The sequence below is a fragment of the Musca autumnalis genome, unplaced genomic scaffold (genome assembly GCF_047663935.1).
Source record: "Musca autumnalis isolate F117 unplaced genomic scaffold, ASM4766393v1 scaffold_3, whole genome shotgun sequence".
Taxonomy (NCBI): Eukaryota; Metazoa; Arthropoda; class Insecta; order Diptera; family Muscidae; genus Musca; species Musca autumnalis.
In genome coordinates, this window is record NW_027411866.1 from 167,610,871 (window position 1) to 167,632,863 (window position 21,993).

At 31.6% G+C, this 21,993-nt stretch overlaps 1 protein-coding gene across 1 annotated transcript in view; it reads right to left on the reverse strand.

Annotated features, from left to right (window-relative positions):
- LOC141398077 (leucine-rich repeat-containing protein 20-like) overlaps positions 1 to 21,655 on the reverse strand; it is a 40,637-nt gene extending 18,982 nt beyond the window's left edge. The window contains exon 1 of the mRNA XM_073975246.1: positions 21,033 to 21,655. Within this exon, the coding sequence (XP_073831347.1) occupies positions 21,033 to 21,285 (253 nt within the window). The 5' untranslated portion in view covers positions 21,286 to 21,655. The remainder of the gene's footprint in view (positions 1 to 21,032) is intronic.
- Positions 21,656 to 21,993: the final 338 nt, after the last annotated feature.

A 21,993-nucleotide genomic window follows, 5' to 3' on the forward strand; every position in this document is an offset into this window, starting at 1 on the left:
GACGAAATCGGTTACTCCCTTCCAGAGTTATCGTGCGCACAAATTTTGGGAACATTTTTGAACTTTTGTGGGGGAGGTACCGGAAGGAGTTGAACCATATAATCCATCTTCAAACTTATACTAAGTTTGGTCAAAATCGGTTGATCCGTTTGAGAGTTATCGTGCGCTCCAGCCAGACAGACAGACAGGCAAACGGACATTGCTAAATCAACTCCAAATTGTCTGAAACGGATTTCGTCCAAACATACTTGGAGTCTAAAACCATTATTTCGATGAGGCACATTTTGCCCGTATGAAAGTGTATATACCGTCTTAGCATAAATGATGAGGGTATAAGAATGTACCTAAAGTTTTATTCAATCTTTTATATGGGGAATATACCAAAACATGGACCTATGTTGTCGATTTTTGGAGTTTCGGGATTTCTGAGAACTTCAAATGTCGAATTACAGCTATTCCGGTTAAGTTAAGTATTTTAGCTAAAATCCTCAAAAGACCGACAATTGCGATATAAGGGCTATACCAAAAATGGACCTATACAGGCGATTTTTGGAGAAGAGGTTATGGGACCACTAAGAACTTCAAATGTAAAATTACTGCTATTTCGGTAAAAAATTAGCTAAAATCCCCAAAATACCTTAAATCGGGAGCTACCGTTATATGAGAGCTATACCCAAATGTGGACCTATCTCGGCAATTTGTAGTGGAGAATTTTTTTTCTAATTAGGAACCTCAAATGTCGAATTTCAGCTAATTTGGTCAAAAAATTTAGCTAAATGCTTCAAAATTCTTTAAATCGGGTGGTATCGTTATTAGGCCGGGGCGATTTGTGTGGAAGGAAAAAAGTGTTATCGGGCGCCTGGAGTTTCTGATTCTTGGGATTGTACTGAGCAAAAAAGTCAACTAGACCATATGTCTACGGTGAAAATCGAGCCCCCGGATTTTGACTTGAAGTTTTTTTTTCAAGGATTTTTGGATATTTTGGCATATAACACCCAAACCACTGAGATTTTCGATCCAACACAAAGGCAACAATTGTAGCCAAGACAATAATAAAGAACTCTCTAGTACATCACAAAAGCATTGGAACGCTCCTTCAGGTAGTTATGGCCTCGAGAAGGTGCACATTTTTCGGAAAATATCGATAAACGACACTGTGCTACAAAATGGAACTCAAAGTCAGTGGGTAGAAAATTTCTTTTGGAGATGAAAGCCCTTGGTGAGTGTACTGAGAACCCAAAAGGAAATTTTCACCATAGGTCAAGTTTCCGAGATATTGCGTGATTAATGGTTTAATTTTGGCCCCTTAATTTGTGATCAAATAGCTTTATATCTCTCTACAGCGTTATTGTAGCTTCATTTTGACATTACATGTCTTCAGTCAAATCGAATGGTGAATCTTTTTGTAGAATATTTCATCCCTCTAACTCAATTCCTTTCATGTCCTTTTCGTCCTTTATTTTTTGAACCGTAGTAAAAGTACCAAAATGCGAGATTTTACAGCATCCAAATATTCTACAAAAATGTTGTTCAGAAGATTTTAGGTACGGTTCTCATTGATGACCAATCGATATTTCCCCGTTTTCATGGTTCTTTTTGACATTTTACCGGTTTTTGTTCAGAAAACTACGTTTTGTTTTTTATGTATATTCATTATTGGTCTGTGGTGCTTCTGAAATACTTACCATAAATAGCTCTTGTAATGACGAACACATTAATAACAAATTTTATTGGAGGACAGATCCGGTTATCTAAATTTTTGAACCGGATATTCTGATATTAAAACCGATTTTGGAACCGGTTTTAAGTAACCGATTAACCGAATATGTGTATCATTAGAAAGCTAATAAAATGGTCAATCAAATGACAGCAAGTAGCTGATTATAACTTTGTCGGTTACGAAGCTTTTCAAAATAAATATTGAACAAAACAAAAAACATTATAATTAATTAATTGGATTAATCGAGCTAACATGGCCTAAGGAGTTTTGTATTGAAAAATGAATTCTAGCGAAATACCACACACTCAACCATTACGCTACGTTGATTGACCATTTTATTAGCTTTCTAATGATACACATATTCGGTTAATCGGCTACTTAAAACCGGTTCCAAAATCGGTTTTAATATCAGAATATCCGGTTCAAAAATTTAGATAACCGGATCTGTCCTCCAATAAAATTTGTTATTAACGTGTTCGTCATTACAAGAGCTTTCTAATGATACACATATTCGGTTAATCGGTTCCTTAAAACCGGTTCCAAAATCGGTTTTGATATCAGAATATCCGGTTCAAAAGTTTAGATAACCGGATCTATCCTTCAATAAAATTTGTTATTAACGTGTTCGTCATTACAAGAGCTATTTATGGTAAGTATTTCAGATGCACCACAGACCAATAACGAATATACATAAAAACAAAACACGGTTTTCTCAACAAAATACGGGCAAATGTCAAAAAGGACCATGAAAACGGGGAAATATCGATTGGTCATCAATGAGAACCGTACCTAAAATCTTCTGAACAACATTTTTGTAGAATATTTGGATGCTGTAAAATCTCGCCTTTTGGTACTTTTACTACGGTTCAAAAAATAAAGGACGAAAAGGACATGAAAGGAATTGAGTTAGAGGGATGAAATATTCTACAAAAAGATTCACCATTCGATTTGAGTGAAGACATGTAATGTCAAAATGAAGCTACAATAACGCTGTAGAGAGATATAAAGCTATTTGATCACAAATTAAGGGGCCAAAATTAAACCATTAATCACGCGATATCTCGGAAACTTGACCTATGGTGAAAATTTCCTTTTGGGTTCTTAGTACACTCACCAAGGGCTTTCATCTCCGAAAAGGATTTTCCACCCACTGAATTTGAGTCCCATTTTGTAGCACAGTGTCATTTATCGATATTTTCCGAAAAATGTGCACCTTCTCGAGGCCATAACTACCTGAAGGAGCGTTCCAATGCTTTTGTGATGTACTAGAGAGTTCTTTATTATTGTCTTGGCTACAATTGTTGCCTTTGTGTTGGATCGAAAATCTCAGTGGTTTGGGTGTTATATGCCAAAATATCCAAAAATCCTTGAAAAAAAACTTCAAGTCAAAATCCGGGGGCTCGATTTTCACCGTAGACATATGGTCTAGTTGACTTTTTTGCTCAGTACAATCCCAAGAATCAGAAACTCCAGGCGCCCGATAACACTTTTTTCCTTCCACACAAATCGCCCCGGCCTAATAACGATACCACCCGATTTAAAGAATTTTGAAGCATTTAGCTAAATTTTTTGACCAAATTAGCTGAAATTCGACATTTGAGGTTCCTAATTAGAAAAAAAATTCTCCACTACAAATTGCCGAGATAGGTCCACATTTGGGTATAGCTCTCATATAACGGTACCTCCCGATTTAAGGTATTTTGGGGATTTTAGCTAATTTTTTACCGAAATAGCAGTAATTTTACATTTGAAGTTCTTAGTGGTCCCATAACCTCTTCTCCAAAAATCGCCTGTATAGGTCCATTTTTGGTATAGCCCTTATATCGCAATTGTCGGTCTTTTGAGGATTTTAGCTAAAATACTTAACTTAACGATTCGTTATATTGAGGCTAAACCACAACGTGAACCTACATATCCCATCTTCGAACTTGACCTGCCTATGTATTTGAATTTTGTCCTGTTCAAGAATATATGGGGATTTCTGAGTTAATTCGGACAGTTTGTCAAAATGAGGTTTTCGGTTTCCTTTATTTTTTTGTTGTGGCGATGCTTCTCATCAGCAAAACATTTCAGTACATTTTCAGTTTTTTGACTAACGGTTCCAGAGAGATCGCGGCTGGAACAAGTCAAATTCTGTAAAAACTATATGCGAAGACATACTCATAACTTCTTTAATATTGGTCCAATGAGGCAGTTTTTAAGATGTTTAAGATAAATTCCTAAATAAAACAACAAAACAACTGTTAAAAAATGTAATTTTGTACTTTTTTTTGGTTAAATAACAAATGTTTCACACTGGTATAAAGGAAACATTGTATTGACAAATTAAAAAAAATAAGAAAAAATAGCAATTATTCGAATCCCACTACCAAATAGAAATTAAAATTTTTGTAATTGGTCGTAGTTTAATACAACAAAATTTCAAGAAAATCGAAGAGTACAATCATTGTTTTAAATTTATTTTAAATATTAAATCGCGAAAATTGCACACAATATCACTGTGCAATTCTTTTTTTTTACTAAAAAGCTGTTGAAACAAAACATACCGAAAAATATTTTTCTCAAATTGGGCCATTATTATAAAGGTTATCAGTATTTCTTTGCATAAAGTGTTTACAGAATTCCACTCTTTCAAGGCGCGATATCTCTGGAACCGTTAGTCAAAAAAAATCTGAAAATATACTGATGTGTTTTGATGATGAGCAGCATCACCACAGCAAAAATAAAGGTAATCAAAAACCTCACTTTGAAATACCCATATGGTCGCAAATGATTAGTTCGATGTGTTACAAACCGAAAAACAAACTTAATGTACCCTCCATACTATGGTGGAGGGTAAAAAAATTAATAAGTAAATACGTATTAGCGTATTAGCGTATATACGTACATACATTTACGTTTAACGAGACTACGACCAACGAACGCACAGCTTTTCCCACACAAAAAATATTGAACTCATATTGTTATTTATTTTCAACAAAATTTACTCTCAGTTTCTATAAACAATAAAATCAAGAATTATGATCGGAAAAAAGGGAGGAGAGAAAGTAGACTTGAAAAGAAAATGCGTTTTACTATTTTGGCCTTCTGAGGCCAAAACACAAAGAAAGAGATCAACGACATTTTAATATTTACACGTTGAATTTTCTTCATATGAAAAATGTTTATTGCCACGGCATGGTAGAAATAAGAAAAACAAAATGTTTTCCTTTTTTACATGCAGCTGGTTGGCAGAAACAATGATAGAAATTTTATTTATTACAAAGAAGTGTATACATATACTCAAAATCACGAGGATATTTGCGTCTTTAAAAAAATGAGTGTAACACAATTTTCTGCTCATTACACGCTTTTTTATATTTCATTAAAAATAGTGCCAAAATATGACAAGATATGAAAAAATCACTGTGCGGAGATTGAAGAAGGCAAATGTAGACCCGTGTACTGCATAAAATTTAGTTGCTATCATCGAAAAATCTTCAACAATACAAAGTCTTCTACGAAATTAGCTTAAATTAATGCGATGATGCAATATAAATTTCTCCTGTCCCAAAAACCATAATAATAAAAACGCAAAGGAGAAGTATTCATAACGATACAGCCTATTATCTACACAACTATAATATTTATGGCTAGTGTTTTGTTCTAAAATTTATTTTTATAAATAGAATGCAATTGTTGTTGTTGTTATTTATCATTTGGTGTTCCAAATGCGTTTTGTCATTTGTTGGTTGTTCTGATTTGCCCTAATTCATTATGACTGCTTCATAAACACATAAATGTCAGCTTTATAAATTTATTTTGGGTTCTTTTAAAAAAAATGTGTGGTTTTGTTCTTAAACATAAAACAACGTGGGGTAGAACCAAAAAAAAAATATTAACAGGCAGGGTTAATGAACTTGTATGTATTATGATCAGGTGGGAGGTTTAAAATGACAAATTGTTTGAATTGTATGGGAAAATTTAATTGATTTGAAATTTATTTATCAAATACAAAAATATAATACCCTAGACAGACGGCAGTGATAATTTGCATTAACTACCTTAATTCAAATTAATTCGTGCATTATCCACATTCTTAATGCACAAAATCAAAGGAAATTTAAACTGAATTTAGCAATTTAAATATGGCAATGCTGTTGAAAATCAATTGTCTTTTGTCAAATTTCCATGTTTAAGAAAATAAAAAAAGGAAAAAAAATCGCGTTTCTTCAAAATAAGTAGTGGTCTTTCGCGAGTGGAATAGCAGTTAATCGTTTTTCAGGCCTTCTAACAAATCTCTTTTTAAAATTTTTATTTTCACAAAAAATGTCATTACCCACCATACCAATTCTATCGGAAATTATATCTTCTTCTAATGTTTTTAAAGTTTTGCAATATTTTTATAATATTAAAAAAACTCAAAAATATCGCGAATAAATTAAATTTATTTTTGCTTCATCGTTATGAAAAGGTCAATGGTAGAAAGTGTATTTGTTTCGCATATTTTGGCAAACTTTTGTAAAGCTTTATGAAATGGTCTGCTGGGTACAAACAAACAACACAAACAGCTGTTTCATAAATGCAGAAACTATCGTCTGTCAGGGTGAAAAATTAATTCAAATTAGGAAATTTTTAATGCAAATTAACTCTGCCGTCTGTCTAGGGTATAAGAAAGTTTATCGGAAAAAATAAAAACTATGTAACAAACATTGATGGTATGTAATCTTATGTAAAATAACCAGCAGCTTATTTGATGCAATAACGTTTTTTTACTTAAAAAGTTTCGGTTTGTTTTGAACTAAGAAACAAAAGTCTTTTTTACATATTTACAAAAGCGTTGCCATACTAATGCATTCGATATTAGTAAATGATGAAAAGTTTACACAGATGAGAAAAAAATAATGATATAGACCCATAGTAGAAACGCTACGCAATCGATCGTTCAAAATTCTGTAACTTTTGAACGTATAGAAATATTTTCAAAATTTTTTGTTCGATAGGTAACACAATCTGCTTTCCCGTAAATTATAAATTATTAGTGGTTGCAGAGGAATTCAAGGTCAATTTCTTTTATGCCCTCCCCCATAATATGGAGGGGATAATTAAATTTGTCATTCCGTTTGTAACGCATCGAAATATTCATCGGAGACCCTATAAAGTATATATTCTAAGTCGATATAACAATGACCTATATCGGTCCAAATTTTGATATAGCCCCCATAGAACGGTACCACCCGATTTTCGGTATTGTGAAGATTTTAGCCTCATTATGGCTGAAATTTTTTACTTAGTCTTCGTTGGGTATATAGAACTTTCTCCCAGAAATTTATCGGTATAGGTCCACGCCTTCAAATAGCTTTGCGCCAGACATTTGTAAGTATAGATCGACGTTTTGATATAGCCCCCATAGAACGGTACCTCCTGAATTTCGGTATTTTGAAGGATAGCCACATTGTTTTACCGAACTTGCTGAAATTTGGTATTTACTTCAATTTAACTCGTGGTGGAGGGTATAAGAAGTTCGCATGGCCGAACTTAACGCCGTTCATATTTGGCTTTTAATATAAGTATTTTTATTTTATTTATTTATTTATTTATTTATTTATTTATTTATTTATTTATTTATTTATTTATTTATTTATTTATTTATTTATTTATTTATTTATTTATTTATTTATTTATTTATTTATTTATTTATTTATTTATTTATTTATTTATTTATTTATTTATTTATTTATTTATTTATTTATTTATTTATTTATTTATTTATTTATTTATTTATTTATTTATTTATTTATTTATTTATTTATTTATTTATTTATTTATTTATTTATTTATTTATTTATTTATTTATTTATTTATTTATTTATTTATTTATTTATTTATTTATTTATTTATTTATTTATTTATTTATTTATTTATTTATTTATTTATTTATTTATTTATTTATTTATTTATTTATTTATTTATTTATTTATTTATTTATTTATTTATTTATTTATTTATTTATTTATTTATTTATTTATTTATTTATTTATTTATTTATTTATTTATTTATTTATTTATTTATTTATTTATTTATTTATTTATTTATTTATTTATTTATTTATTTATTTATTTATTTATTTATTTATTTATTTATTTATTTATTTATTTATTTATTTATTTATTTATTTATTTATTTATTTATTTATTTATTTATTTATTTATTTATTTATTTATTTATTTATTTATTTATTTATTTATTTATTTATTTATTTATTTATTTATTTATTTATTTATTTATTTATTTATTTATTTATTTATTTATTTATTTATTTATTTATTTATTTATTTATTTATTTATTTATTTATTTATTTATTTATTTATTTATTTATTTATTTATTTATTTATTTATTTATTTATTTATTTATTTATTTATTTATTTATTTATTTATTTATTTATTTATTTATTTATTTATTTATTTATTTATTTATTTATTTATTTATTTATTTATTTATTTATTTATTTATTTATTTATTTATTTATTTATTTATTTATTTATTTATTTATTTATTTATTTATTTATTTATTTATTTATTTATTTATTTATTTATTTATTTATTTATTTATTTATTTATTTATTTATTTATTTATTTATTTATTTATTTATTTATTTATTTATTTATTTATTTATTTATTTATTTATTTATTTATTTATTTATTTATTTATTTATTTATTTATTTATTTATTTATTTATTTATTTATTTAGGAGGGTTGGCGTTTCTTGTTTGGGATGACGACTTCTATTTTGTTTTTCAAAATAGTCAGGCTTAATCCCATAGTCGTTGTTTTAATATTTTATTAAAACAACTTTAATTTATTAGTGGGAAAAAATTGGCGATGTTTACCAAGAGTAAGGCAGGGAATAATATAGTTTCAGATCTCGCCACAGATCTTCATCAGTTCCCTTTTTTCTTGTTTTTCAACAAGAAACTTTTTATACCCATGTGTCAATTGCTAGCTCAAATAGATACGTGCGCAAAGAAACACTCTGATCGAGAATTTCTTTGGCACTACCTAAACTCTAGCAACTTCACTTGCGAACAAAACCAAATCTTTCCCACTGCTATGCGTTCGTCGATTCTCGACGAAAAAGCACATAACTAATTTGTTGGTATTGCATACTACAGCAATAAACAACCTTTTGACGGTGCCCGATCTCACAAAGAAATTCTCGATCAGAGTGTTTCTTTGCGCACGTATCTATGGAAACTTTTTTTAAACACTTTTTCAATATATTTAAAATTTGGTTCGCAATTAAAAAATACTCATTGGGTTTTCATAAAATTTATGTAGCTCTTATAAAAACTCATATATTAAACAAGTAAGCAAAGGCTATAGTCGGACGGGGCCGACCATGTGATACCCTACACAACAACTTCTAGGAATTAGCTATGTGCAACCACTTTGCACGCTGAATGTCCTGGTATGATTCCCACGGCTGGCTACATCAAATGTTCAACGGTGGCATAATACCCCTTTTTAATGCTGCCGATATTTCCTGAGTATTTCAGCCATGAAAAACTTCTCTACAAGTGGCAACTTAGAACATGCCTTTCGGATTCGGCGATAAAAAAAAACGTCACATATCAATGACAAAACATGAATCCATTGGTATTAGATAAACCTCCCTTGTCCCTACTAGCATATTTGTGGAACAATTATATAAATTATACATTTCTAAACAATGTGCCAAAATTGTAAAATTCACATTGATTGTGGGTTTATTGAAGATCTATCGTCCTCACATATGCTTGGTAATGCACGCAGTTTTGTGATTTTCAGGCCATATCAAAAATAGTTCATTGTGGTTATATATTGTGATATCAAACATACATATATTTTATACCGATAGAAATAACTAATAAAGAATAGAAATTCAAATAATTTGCATGCAAACAAATTTATAAATCCCAAAATAATTCATATTCAATTACACACCAAGTAAGATAGTATAAGTCAGCTCCGCTAACGGTGATATACCCTTAGCATCTGACCAAAGAAGAAACAAACACAAACGTATAAAAAATATGTATATTTTGTAGGTATCGGAATGTAAGGCTATACCAAATCAATTGTAGTAAGCTAACTTCCGATTTTTGAAAAAGTTTGAGAATTATTTTTTGGAAATTTTGGACAATTATCTCAGGAAGTATGGACTTACTCCGGAAAAATTGTACCGTTGCAATAGGTACCGTGAAAAAAACCTTCTTCAAAAAATTCAAATAGATCCGAGACTGGCCCTCAAGCTGCACTTTTCCCAAATTTTGTGTAGGAGGTACTCGAAGGACGGGACCGATATAGTCCATATTCCAACGTGATACATTACTGGATGAAATAATAGGATGTGCAAAGTTTGGACCAATCTAAAAACCCCCTTGAGAGTTATCTTGCGGATTTGCCGTTTTAGTTAGTTTTCTTGTTTGGTTTTCAGGGTTTCTTGGACCCTTTCGGTCATAATCTCTGGAGTTATGGACTTGCCATTGCAACTGTACCATCGCAAGGACAATCTGCTGAAAAAATCAAAACGATTCGATAGGATCCTAAAATTTTACTTTTCCGAACTTTGTGTGGGAGTTACTCGAAGATGTGGACCGATATAGTCTTAACCGATCTATATTTGGAAGGAATAATAATATATGGAAAGTTTGGACCAACTCGATTTCGCGCTTCGAGAGTTATCGTTCACACAATTTTTCCGAAAAAGTTTGAACTTTTGTTGGGGAGTTGCCCGAAGGAGTGAACCGATATAGCTCATATTTGAAATTAAACCAAGTTTGGGCAAAAAATTACGAAGTGCAAAATTTGGTTCGAATCGGTAGATCCGTTCGAGAGTTATCGTGCGCACCAGCCAGTAAGAGAGACAGATGAACGGACAGGGCTAAATCGACTCCAAACTGTTTGAAACGAATTTCGTCCATACATATTTGGGATCTAAAACCATTTCTTCGATGGGCAAATCTTTGGTCGTGTTTTGTATATTTTTGCATTAACCTCTCTGACATCATTCTAAGACAACGGAACTTTGTTGCATGCTATTCCCTAAAAGTTCTAGTCCACTAAATTTGGAATTTCACTATAATTTAATACCTGATAAAAAATTAAATAGCTCACTTCGTGTAAACCCTACGGTAATTCATTGAAACGGTTCTTAAAGAAAAAAATGAACAAAATATCTGTTGTGATTTCCGAGCAATGGCTACTTGTTTCTCCAGAAATTTGCAAAACCGACGTATTTCCAAAATTGAAGAAATTTGAAATTATCGAATCCCATATGGAAATTGACAATCGGTGACGACAAAAAATTGGGGTTTTGGTCAGGAAAATCGATTTCTGAACCACAGTGCGTCGCAAAGTGTTGCCGCAATGGACAAAAATAGAAAAATGTGATGTTAACTTTTATGTATGTATGTTTACGTTTCTTTCTTACACATCAGATACGGCGAATCTGAAAGAATTTTGTCGATACGTGTATCCATAATGAAGTTATAGCTCCTTAAATATGAAAAATATTTCCCAGGTAATCTAAAGCGATAATCATATGAAAATTGGACTACCATTAAAATAACTATTTCCGAAAATTTTGATGGGTGGACTATAATTATAAAATTTTAGGGCAATAGATTGACATCAATAGGACATGGGCAAAGTACCGTTATCAAGAATTAAAAATTTAAATTTTATAAAAAATATAAATTCTTAATATTTTGTAGAGTAGATCTTTTGATTGCCACCTATTTCCACCTTGGCTCTTGGTTTCCGTTGATTGGACATCACTTCCGAAGCGACCTTCTGAGATATATCAATATTATAATGAATGGTCAATTTGATATTAATGAGAAACTATACCTTTTCTTTTATTTAATGACGTTCTGCACCTTCATTTTAAAATAGAAATAGATAAAGCCCCCATATACATCTTTCACCGACTTTGATATAACTCGTTCAATTTTAATTGCATAGCCTAAAAATTTAATATGCGATATTTCCTTAGGCCCATGATCAGTGTTACCAGTGTTGACAAAAATCGATTCAGGTTTGAATATATCTCCCATATATAATTTCGCCTATATCGGCTATACAACGACATCAGTATAGTTAAATGTATCAGGATACACTCAGAACTGGAAGGTCAAGGGTTCATTGGAGTAAACAAGTGTAAGACGAGATCGAAATACACGATATTACAAATTGAAAAAGTAAAGCACAAAACCTTTCTTAGTTCAGTTTATATGACAAATGTTCTGTAGTTAGCAAATAAGTAAGACTGGTCTTTGTTAAAATTACAGTCTGATCTTCTAGGAGGAAACTTATTCGTATAACACGAAAAAATATGTTAGGCTTGTAAGTGAAGTCCTTTTGGAAGACTTTTTAATGGGTAGGCCTACAATTTCCTACAAGAAAAAACTATTTAAATTTTTGTTGAGGCCGGTTTTTTATGAGAAATCCTACTGTTAATCAATGAAATGTGTCTTCTATATAAAAATGTTATGACCATGCACGTCCGTCAGTCCGTGTGTTTTTTTTGGTGTGGGCGACAACTCCCAAATACTTAAATAACTTTTCTAAATCAAGTTGGAAATTTTTATTCATACTGATTTTTTTTTCTGGTACATCCCCTACTAAATTTTAAATTAAATCAATTCTCTATTAAAAATGAAAATTCTGGATGTGGATTTATCTAAAGAAATCTTTACCAAATACAAGAAACCCAACAGATTAGCAGATAAGACCTCAATACCACAGTCTTTTGGAAAGATGTTTTCTAATCCTATTAATTTGAAAAATAAAACATAAAATATTATAATTTTTACACGAGTAGTGGAATTCTGTAACTCATGTTTTAAGTTACCGACTAAAAATCGGTAACATTAAAACGCAAAATTATAAAAAGTATCAATAAAAGTTTTCAGCACTGTTGCTATCAGTAGGATTTAGCAACAGCTTTATTTTGGTAGTTAACTTACCGAAAAATTTCGTTTATTACCGATATTTGTCGGTAACTCAAAAAATGAGTTACAGAACTCCACTACAGGCTTCCCCTTATTAAAACTTAAACCTGTATTAACAGATTTCTGGCAAAAAATTGTCTACCTTCTGATAACGCAAATTATCCATTGGTTAAAAAATATGGCTTTTCAAATTACTCAAATCGAACTGTACAATTATAAGCGCCTATACCAATACATAACCCTATGTGGCACATTTCCAATGTGTATCGAAGGGGTGGAGTATGTAAAAATAGTCATCGACATATAAAACGTTAAACATGATTCAACAAATTTTGAAAATATGAATATAATCTCATTCGTCATTTACATATGTATTCAATCATACATATTACTGAACTAATCAACGTGAATGATTTCTTTAAAAACGTTTACTTTTCAATGGATTGCTAGTCAATAACTCGAAACGACCTTGCAATGCCAATTCATTCATTCAAACTCTTGAAAAATTTAACAAAAATCAAAACATTGGAGTGCCAAAACAATAAAAGAAAGTAAATGACAGATTACGTTGTTTACATTTGGGAATACAATTAACAAATTAAACAATACAAACAACGACACAGCCATGAAGCAGACAGAGGTCATGATAAGATAACAACTCTAAACAAAAGAGAGTTCCTCAACACCTTCCGGAAAAAAACTAACCACAAAGAAATTGCGTTGTAGTAGGCCATGTTCAGACAATTGAAGGCAATTAGGTGATAACTTAAGTTGGTCGCAGTTTTGAACAAAATATGGGTCATTAAAATGTTATTTTACGATTAAGGTTTTAACATATGAATGACTGAATGAATGTGTTGTTGACATTACAACAGCTGTTTGGTGTCAACACTAAATTTCAAAACATTAACTCAACTCGTTCGAATGGGAAGCGGGGGAATATTTTGTTTTAAATGGCAGTAGACAAGAGTTGTGATAAGATAAGCATGTTAAAACACATAACTACTATTGTTTACCATTTCTTCTTTTGTGTAAACTATTGTAGGGTAAATTAAATATTTTAAAAACAAAAACAGTAGTTAAACCACAGGTGGTGAAATAAAAGAATCAAAACAAAAACACAAAAAACCGCAATTAACACAATTATTGGCCACAATTATGAATACATGTCAAATAGTTTACAAGTATATAATGTTACGGATTTTAATTTTTATTTAATTAAGTAAATGAGCAATAAAATTAGGTGTGAATTTAGTTACAAGATCACTGTTACACAGTTTTACTTCGAAAAATTATATTTCTTAAAATGTCAAGCACGTTAGAGAACAACTTAGTATAACTTAATGTAACAACAACGAATCAGTCGTTTGTTACGTTAACACACACAATGTTTTAACATTTGCTTTAGGTGATGATGATTAGCAGAGGTTTAGCCTAAAACAAAAAATTTCATGACTGACAGACAGCTAAACAGGTAGACAGGCAGGCAAAATGAACAAAAAATTGTTACAAAATTTCGTTTTTTAGCACTAACAACAAGAAACAACACATTCAGTAAGTAAGGCTTTGAAAATTATTATTTTTAATTGCGGAAAAATTTGGTTCAGTTTTTCATTTTTTCAACAAAAAGAAATTAACAAAAACTCGAACACACACAACAATCATAACAACGATCCGAAAAGAATAAATTGCCACTGCATTTTAAAACGTTAAGATTAACACATATGTATGTTTGAATGTTTGCATGTAATGCCAATTACATAAAATCTAAAACTGTTTTTTAAATTTTTACAGCGGTCAGTTGGCTGGTATGAAGAAAGTTATTACTACATGTTCACGTTAATGTAATTGGCCATTGTTGTTTATGGGAATTTTTGGGCTTTGTGTTTTACTTTCTTGGTAACTGTGTTATAACATTAGCACAATTTATAGTTTTTTATTTCGTCCAGACATTATTTATTTTGATTGATTTAATTTTTTTGTTTTGCAAAATTTTAGCCGACAACCTAGTTTTGGGTTAATAAATAACAATTAACGAATATGTAATTTGTTGTACAATATTATTTATAGTTGTTATGATGACGCATAAATTATCCATTGTTAAATTTAATTAAGTGGAAATAAAAATATATATTAATATGTTATTAGGTAATACAGATTTTAACATCTAAATAAATTATTGCGTTATACACAATGTTAAACAGAATGTTGTCTTTTAAATCCAGAAATACATATTTTAACTTTCAATTGTATACAAATTCTGCTTGCTCATAGAAATACCAAAATCTCCCATAAATAATGCGAGGAAAACTTAGTTAATACATACAATCACAATTATTGATATTTGTCTGGGTTATAGTGTGGAATTGAAATTTATTGTAAAACTAGCAGACCCCGGTCCGCGTTACTGGCCCGTCGTAATGAGTTTAAATGACAACTTTTCATGGACTTTATGCTTGACAATTCAAACATAGGTATTTTCTACCTCACTTCTTTGATCAATTGTCAAACCGAGGAGAATTTAAATGTTATCAACAGATTTTGTCTGCAACCTTTCCTTTCTCTTACGGACTTTGTCGGATTTTTCGCCCATTGATGCTGTTTAGGATTTGTTATAGTTTATGTTCCCAGTCTTTATCCTTTATCTGTAGCAACTCGAAGCGGCTAATCCGTTCGAGAGTCATCGTGCTCCAGTCGCTACACGTGTTGCCATAGGATGTTTTTACAGCCTTTGGGCTATTTTCTAAGGAAATATGGGATTGCCTCTGAAAAAAACTTGCATCGTTTTGGGGGCAGCGAATACAAGTTATTACAACAAAGTCCAAAGCGTTTCGACAGTAGGCCTTAAACTGTTTTTTTTTTTAAATTTTGTGTGGCTGGTGTCCGAAGGATTTTACATATGTAGTCCATATTCGGACCTGATCTATGCCTCGCAGAAATATTACTATGTGCAAAGTATGGACCAATCGTTTTGGGGGCAGCGAATACAAGTTGTTACAACAAAGTCCAAAGCGATTCGACAGTAGGCCTTAAACTGTTTTTTTTTTAAATTTTGTGTGGCAGGTGCCCGAAGGATTTTACATATGTAGTCCATATTCGGACCTGATCTATGCCTCGTAGAAATATTACTATGTGCAAAGTATGGACCAACTCGGTTATTGCCTTCGAGAGTTATCGTGGGCACCATTTTAGTGAAAAGTTTTGAACATTTGTGGGGGAGGTACCTAAAGGAGTGGACCGATATGGCTCGTCTTCGAACTCAATCTAAGTTAGAACAAAATATTCACGGTGCTCTTGAATCAAATATAAATGGAAGGTGTTTACAATTGGGAAGTTTTTGCGGATTCTGAAACTACAATGTTCATAGATAAGAAAAATCAAAAAACTTATATTACAATGTTATGCATAGTGCACCTTAACTAACTTTAAATGAAAACCGCTTACACCAGGGAAGTTTTTGAAAATTTTAAAACAGTTGTGTTTATAGATGAGAAAAATCTAAAAACAAGAAAAAATAGCTGGATGGATTTTTTTAATAGATCGCGATCAAAGTTCACATTTTAAGGTTTTTGTTAGGTTTTCACGATTTTACTTGGATACCGCACGTCCTATTGAAATGGGACTAAAGAAAATGTCTTTGCAGCGAAAATTCTGTACAAGAATGGCTGATTGATATTTTCCTAGGTTTTACATTTTTGAGATATAGAGGTTCAGATCAAACTTTCAGATTTTTTTCATAGGTCTTCAGGATTTGGCTTGAAATCTGCAAATCCTTTCGAAATGGGACTAAAGAATACGTTGTTGCTGTAAAAATTCTCTACAAGATTGGCTTCCGTAATTGTTTCCTAGGTTGTACCTTTTTTGAGATATATAAGTTTAAGTTGGGAAATTGCAGTCATGACATTGCAGGCGATACAGTCAATCCATTGTCCTTAATTGAGCTTCTATATCTCAAAAACGGTAAAAACAACGAAGATATCATAAAAATCAATCTTATAGAGAATTTTCATATCTACAACATGTTCTTTAGTCCCATTTCGTAAGGGCTTGCGGTTTCCAAGCAAAATCATGAAAACCTAAAAAAGCCTTACAAATTTAATTAAATCAACTTGAATCGCGATTTATTTAATAAGCGCTCCCGGTGTTGTAGTTTCAGAATCTGCAAACACTTCCCAGGTGTAAGTACCTTCCATTTAAATTTGATTCAAGAGCACCGTGTATTACGATGACAAAATTTTTTACCGAATCGGCTGCCAACCAGTACAAATGGTTAGAGTTGGGCAATCCCGTTCAATTAAACGATCCAGATCACGGTCCTCGTTCAAAGACGAATGAGTAACATCATAAAAATCAACGTGTGAAATTAAGTATACGCAGTTTTGTTAAAGAAATTACCGGTGTTCATTGAACGAGGTAGTGATCCGGATCGTTCAATTGAAAGATATTGCCCAACTCTACAAATGGTACCGTAGGCGTTTTTTTACAGCTTTTAGGTTATTTTCTCAGGAAGTATGGATTTGCCCCTGATAAAAGTTTTACCGTCTGAATGGGGTTGCGAATACATGTTGTTACAACAAAAATCAGAGCGATTCGAGAGATGGTCCTAAACTGAACTTGTCCGGAATTTGTGTGGGAGGTACCCAAAGGAGTGGACCGATAGACCTATATCTGGTATACATTTCACGATGCGCAAAGTGTGGTCCATATCGGTTAATCCCTTCAAACCTTGCGTGGGGGAGGTACCTGAAGGAGTGGGCCAATATGAACCATCTTCGAAATTAAACTATGTTTGGACAAAATATTACGAAAGCCAAATTTTAGACCGAGTCGGTTGATTTGTTCGAGAGGTATCGTGCGCTCAAGCCAGCCAGACAGACGGACGGACGGACAGATGGGCATGGCTAAATCAACTCCAGATTGTCTGAAACGGATTTCGTCCAAACATACTTGGGGTTTAAAACCATTACTTCGATGAGGCACATTTTAACCGTATGAAAGTGTATATCGGCCTTTTTGTTGTTCGGCCTTTACTTATGTTGAAACTGAGGTATGGAACGCATTGAACGCATTTAGGTAAAATAAACTGTTTTAGCACGATTCACCGATGGATTTCTTAAAATTATAATTTGAGCGGAAGCTGTGGTCATATTAATGTAAAAAAAGAGGAAAAAATCGTTGAAGGAAACGAGTTTTTTTAAGTCAATTTTTAATTAGTGGCTTTACCATACAATGTAGATAATAATGTTCAAAGAAGAAGTTAAAGAATACACTTCAGAGATGAAGCTTCTAATGAATGATTTTTTAATATAACCAATACATCAATCTCAAACGGATGCTGACATTTTGAAGACTGAAAAATTGGGTTTTTTGAATTTTTGCTCTAATAGGGACGCGCAACTGTACTCGTTTAAAAACTGATTATGAGATTGTAGTACTCACGATTACGCATTTTTTAGTGTATAACTCGGGCGTGTAGCCTTCAAAGGTTCACAACAATCTCAGCTTAAAGTCGAAATTTTTGTGCGTAAATTTTTTTAAAAAACCAGTTTTTTGGATTCAAAATTTACAAATGCCATTCGATTTCAGTGGAAACCCGCGTGAATTTAGTTTTTTTACGTTCTGAATCTAACAAGCCTTTGCGCGTCTAAATCCATCCACTAGATCGGCGGATATGATACCCCTCAAATTTCGAAAATCTGCATAAAATGTTTTTGAAAATATCGCGTATTTAGACGGGTTTTAGATGTGTTATTACTACTAGATAAATAGAGCGAAACACATATTTAAAATATGCGAAAACAGATATTGAAAAACTTTCGCGAATCCGGAGATATAATAGATTTTTTCTAAAAACTGAGTGCGATGCTACATCCACGGTTCCTGATGGATCGCATTGAAATGACATAGGATGATGTATTTTTTAATGGTGATCATTTAAATCGGATGCGCATAAAATGCAAATGTACTTCGTGGAAATTATGGGCATTTTACTGTTTTTTGCACCCTAAAATGCAACTGATGCTACATCGTGGTCGCCAAATGGAGTTTCACAAAGTGTATATCAAATAAGAGGGATTGATTCGCTGTTTGTAAAATCGGATGCGCATCTTGTGATTTCCAATATTACGCGGTTTATATGCGTTTCAAATGTTGTAATATTCAATATAACATTATTTTAATGTTATGCCACAATTGGAATTCCTGGTGATTTAATATAATGTTCTAAAAATATTCGCCAATAGGAAAACTATAATCGAAAAATTTGTTGCAACGGAATATGTTCATTATTGCGTGATATTTGAACGAAAATGACGAAGAACTCAAACATATTTTCTTCAACCTTTCCTATAAAACCATAAAAAAATTAATTTGAATAACATGATTTTTATTGTTTTCGTCATATTTTCTTTGTATTTTTGCAAATAACGTGAATACTATAGCTCCAAACTTCACGACTTAGGTTTCATTTTATTCCTCACAATGTCTGGATGCTGCTATAATTTTTTATATATATTTTTTTGTAAGTATAAGCGCTACTATTTCAAAAATATGTTTGTAAATACGTGAAATTATTTAACAAATTTAAATTTTTCGCGAATCCATTGAAACTTTTCGATTTTTTTTTTTTTGCATTATCGCAAAGAGTGCGTATTCAGTTAACGATAATAGGATATAACAGTTACTATATTAAGCCGCGATTTTTTTAGAATTTTTTCTAATTAGCATAACTAAAACGGTCATATCTTTTGCGCGCAACGATCAAAGTTGGTAACGTAAACAGATTTGGAATCACGATTTTTTTCTTAATCTATGTACCAAAAATCATTGATGTAGTATCAAAAAAATTTTTTGATTTTTTTGAAATGGAAAAGACGATTTTAGACATTTTTGCTGATATATCCTAGTTAGCAGAAGAACAATATGGCAGCAGGGGCTAATGGTTTATCTGCAGATCTGTACAAGACAGGTGGCGACATACTGTTAGGGGATGTGCATCAGCAGCAAAGCAAAATTTCGTTAGAGGAATGTGTAATCAACGATTAGAACTTCTGTCGGTTATATACACGGGACAAAAAAGACGTGTCTGAATTTTGCATTTCTGCAAAATGAATGCGATTATGAAGAACCACATTAACAATCGGGAGGCATATTAAAATTGGGTGCTATATGAAAAGGTGGACCCATACCGTCAATTCTCAGCAGAAATTGTTTAGACCACCCCACTCCCCCTACACGATGGAGACTAAATACCAAATGTTAGCCATTTCAGTTGAATAATGCGATATAATGCTTCAGAATATCGCACCTCAGGATGTACCTTTCTATAGCTCCCACCTTAAACGAGGACCTTTGCAGAAAATCTTTTCTCTGTAGGAATGTTTTATACAATACGAAATGTCAGCTATTTATGCTGGATAATGAACCTAAAACCTTCCCAAAATCAAAACATGGACCTTTTGATATTAAAATTATCTGCAGAAATGTTTTCTACTACCCAAGGATAGTAACAACTTCTGAACCAAATTATAAGCTTAACTATTGCGAGCTGTATATTGGTTTAAACAAGCGGACGGACATCTTTATACCGATTTAGAATTTTATGTTGGTCAAGAATATAAGTATGTGCTTTATAGGGTCTATGATGAATATTTCAATTTGTTACAGACGGAATGACAACATTGTTTATACCTAAACATAACACTATATACAATAAAGAAATAATATTACTGACCTTCGCAGGACCACCTTTGGAAAACTGAAAAAGAGCATGTAAGTGTGCATTGGTCTGGCAGTAAGCGAAATCGATTCTCCCGGTCAAAGCCCCCAATTTTTTGTCGAACCGATATGGATTTCGATTGTATCATAGCGGAACAAAGGAAACCATAATATTTGATTAAAATATTGGAAGGTGTGGTTGAGGCATTAGAGAATTTTTATCAGGAAAAAATTATTCTGAATCCATTGTCATGCTCTACCAGACTTTGATACTTCCCATACTTATGTATCGATCCGAGAGGGTATTTGTACAAGGGGAGAGGCAGAACTTTTCCTGTGTTTGAGAGAAAAAATCTTCGAAAAATGTATTTACTAATATGCGTTGGCGGTGACTGACATTTTTATTCTGTTTTTTATTTTTGTCCTTAAATTGAAGTATTAGCAACGAAAGTTCTGCTTAAATTGACTGTATTAATATTTATTGTCAGATCTAAGGAAGTTTATAAACCAATGTTTTCGTTTAGATTTTAAACATTCACCACCCTACTTTCAATATCTTTGAATGTAGTATATTTCACTAGTTTTATTAATAGGTATCTAAAACAAATTTAACTTACCCAACATATTATTCTCTTTGGCATCTTCACAACGTCCAACAACGCGAATAACTCCTCGGCCAGCTACAGGTGAAAATGTGACAATGCCACCGATTCTGGCAATATGGGGTGGTACCCGAGGATCTTCCACCATGGGTAAATCGATTGCGTTATTTCCATTATTATTATTGTTGTTGTTATTATTATTATTTCCATTGTTGCCGTTATTGCCATTGTTGGCAATATTGGTAATGTCGTTACCGAAGGGACGCATTTTGATTTAAAGATTTCTTTAGTTAGTTTTTACAATAATTTATTTTGTATTACACTGTTTTCAATTTCACTATTTTCTCTAATTTTATTTTTCTTTTTTATTGCAAAAATTTTTCACAATTCAGAAAATATTTCTAAGTAAATTTGTTTGATGATTATTTTGTTATTAATATTGCACTTTATAAAGTTTGCCTATTGAACATTTGCACTGGCTTGTTATTATGTGTAATTTTGGTTTTAATAAATAATTATTTAAGCAATTTATTATTTTATTTATTTTCTTTTTTTTATTTTTCAGTTACAAACCGCTTGGTAAGTCTTCCGTTTTTCAAATGTTTAAAAAGCTCTTGCATCAGCTGTTTTTATACTACGCAAAACAAAACCGAAAGAAAGAAAAATTTACAGCGACAACAGAAAGAAAGAGACCCAAAACAAAATAATGAGCTACGAAAAACAAAGAAAACTTGAGCATTGTGGTGACGCTCGTTTATCTGCCTGCTTGTTTTCTGCTTGTGCAGCACTTGCAGTATTGAAGTTTTATCTAGCGATCATTGGAGATACCGGTGAGGAAATGTGCTGAGAGCATCCATTAATTCAAATAAAATGCATTCGTTCGTCTGTATGTTCATACGTATTCACAATACATAGATAGCTCTCACAAAAGATCTCAACTAGGGTTGCCATACACTAAAAATGTTCTTTATTAAAA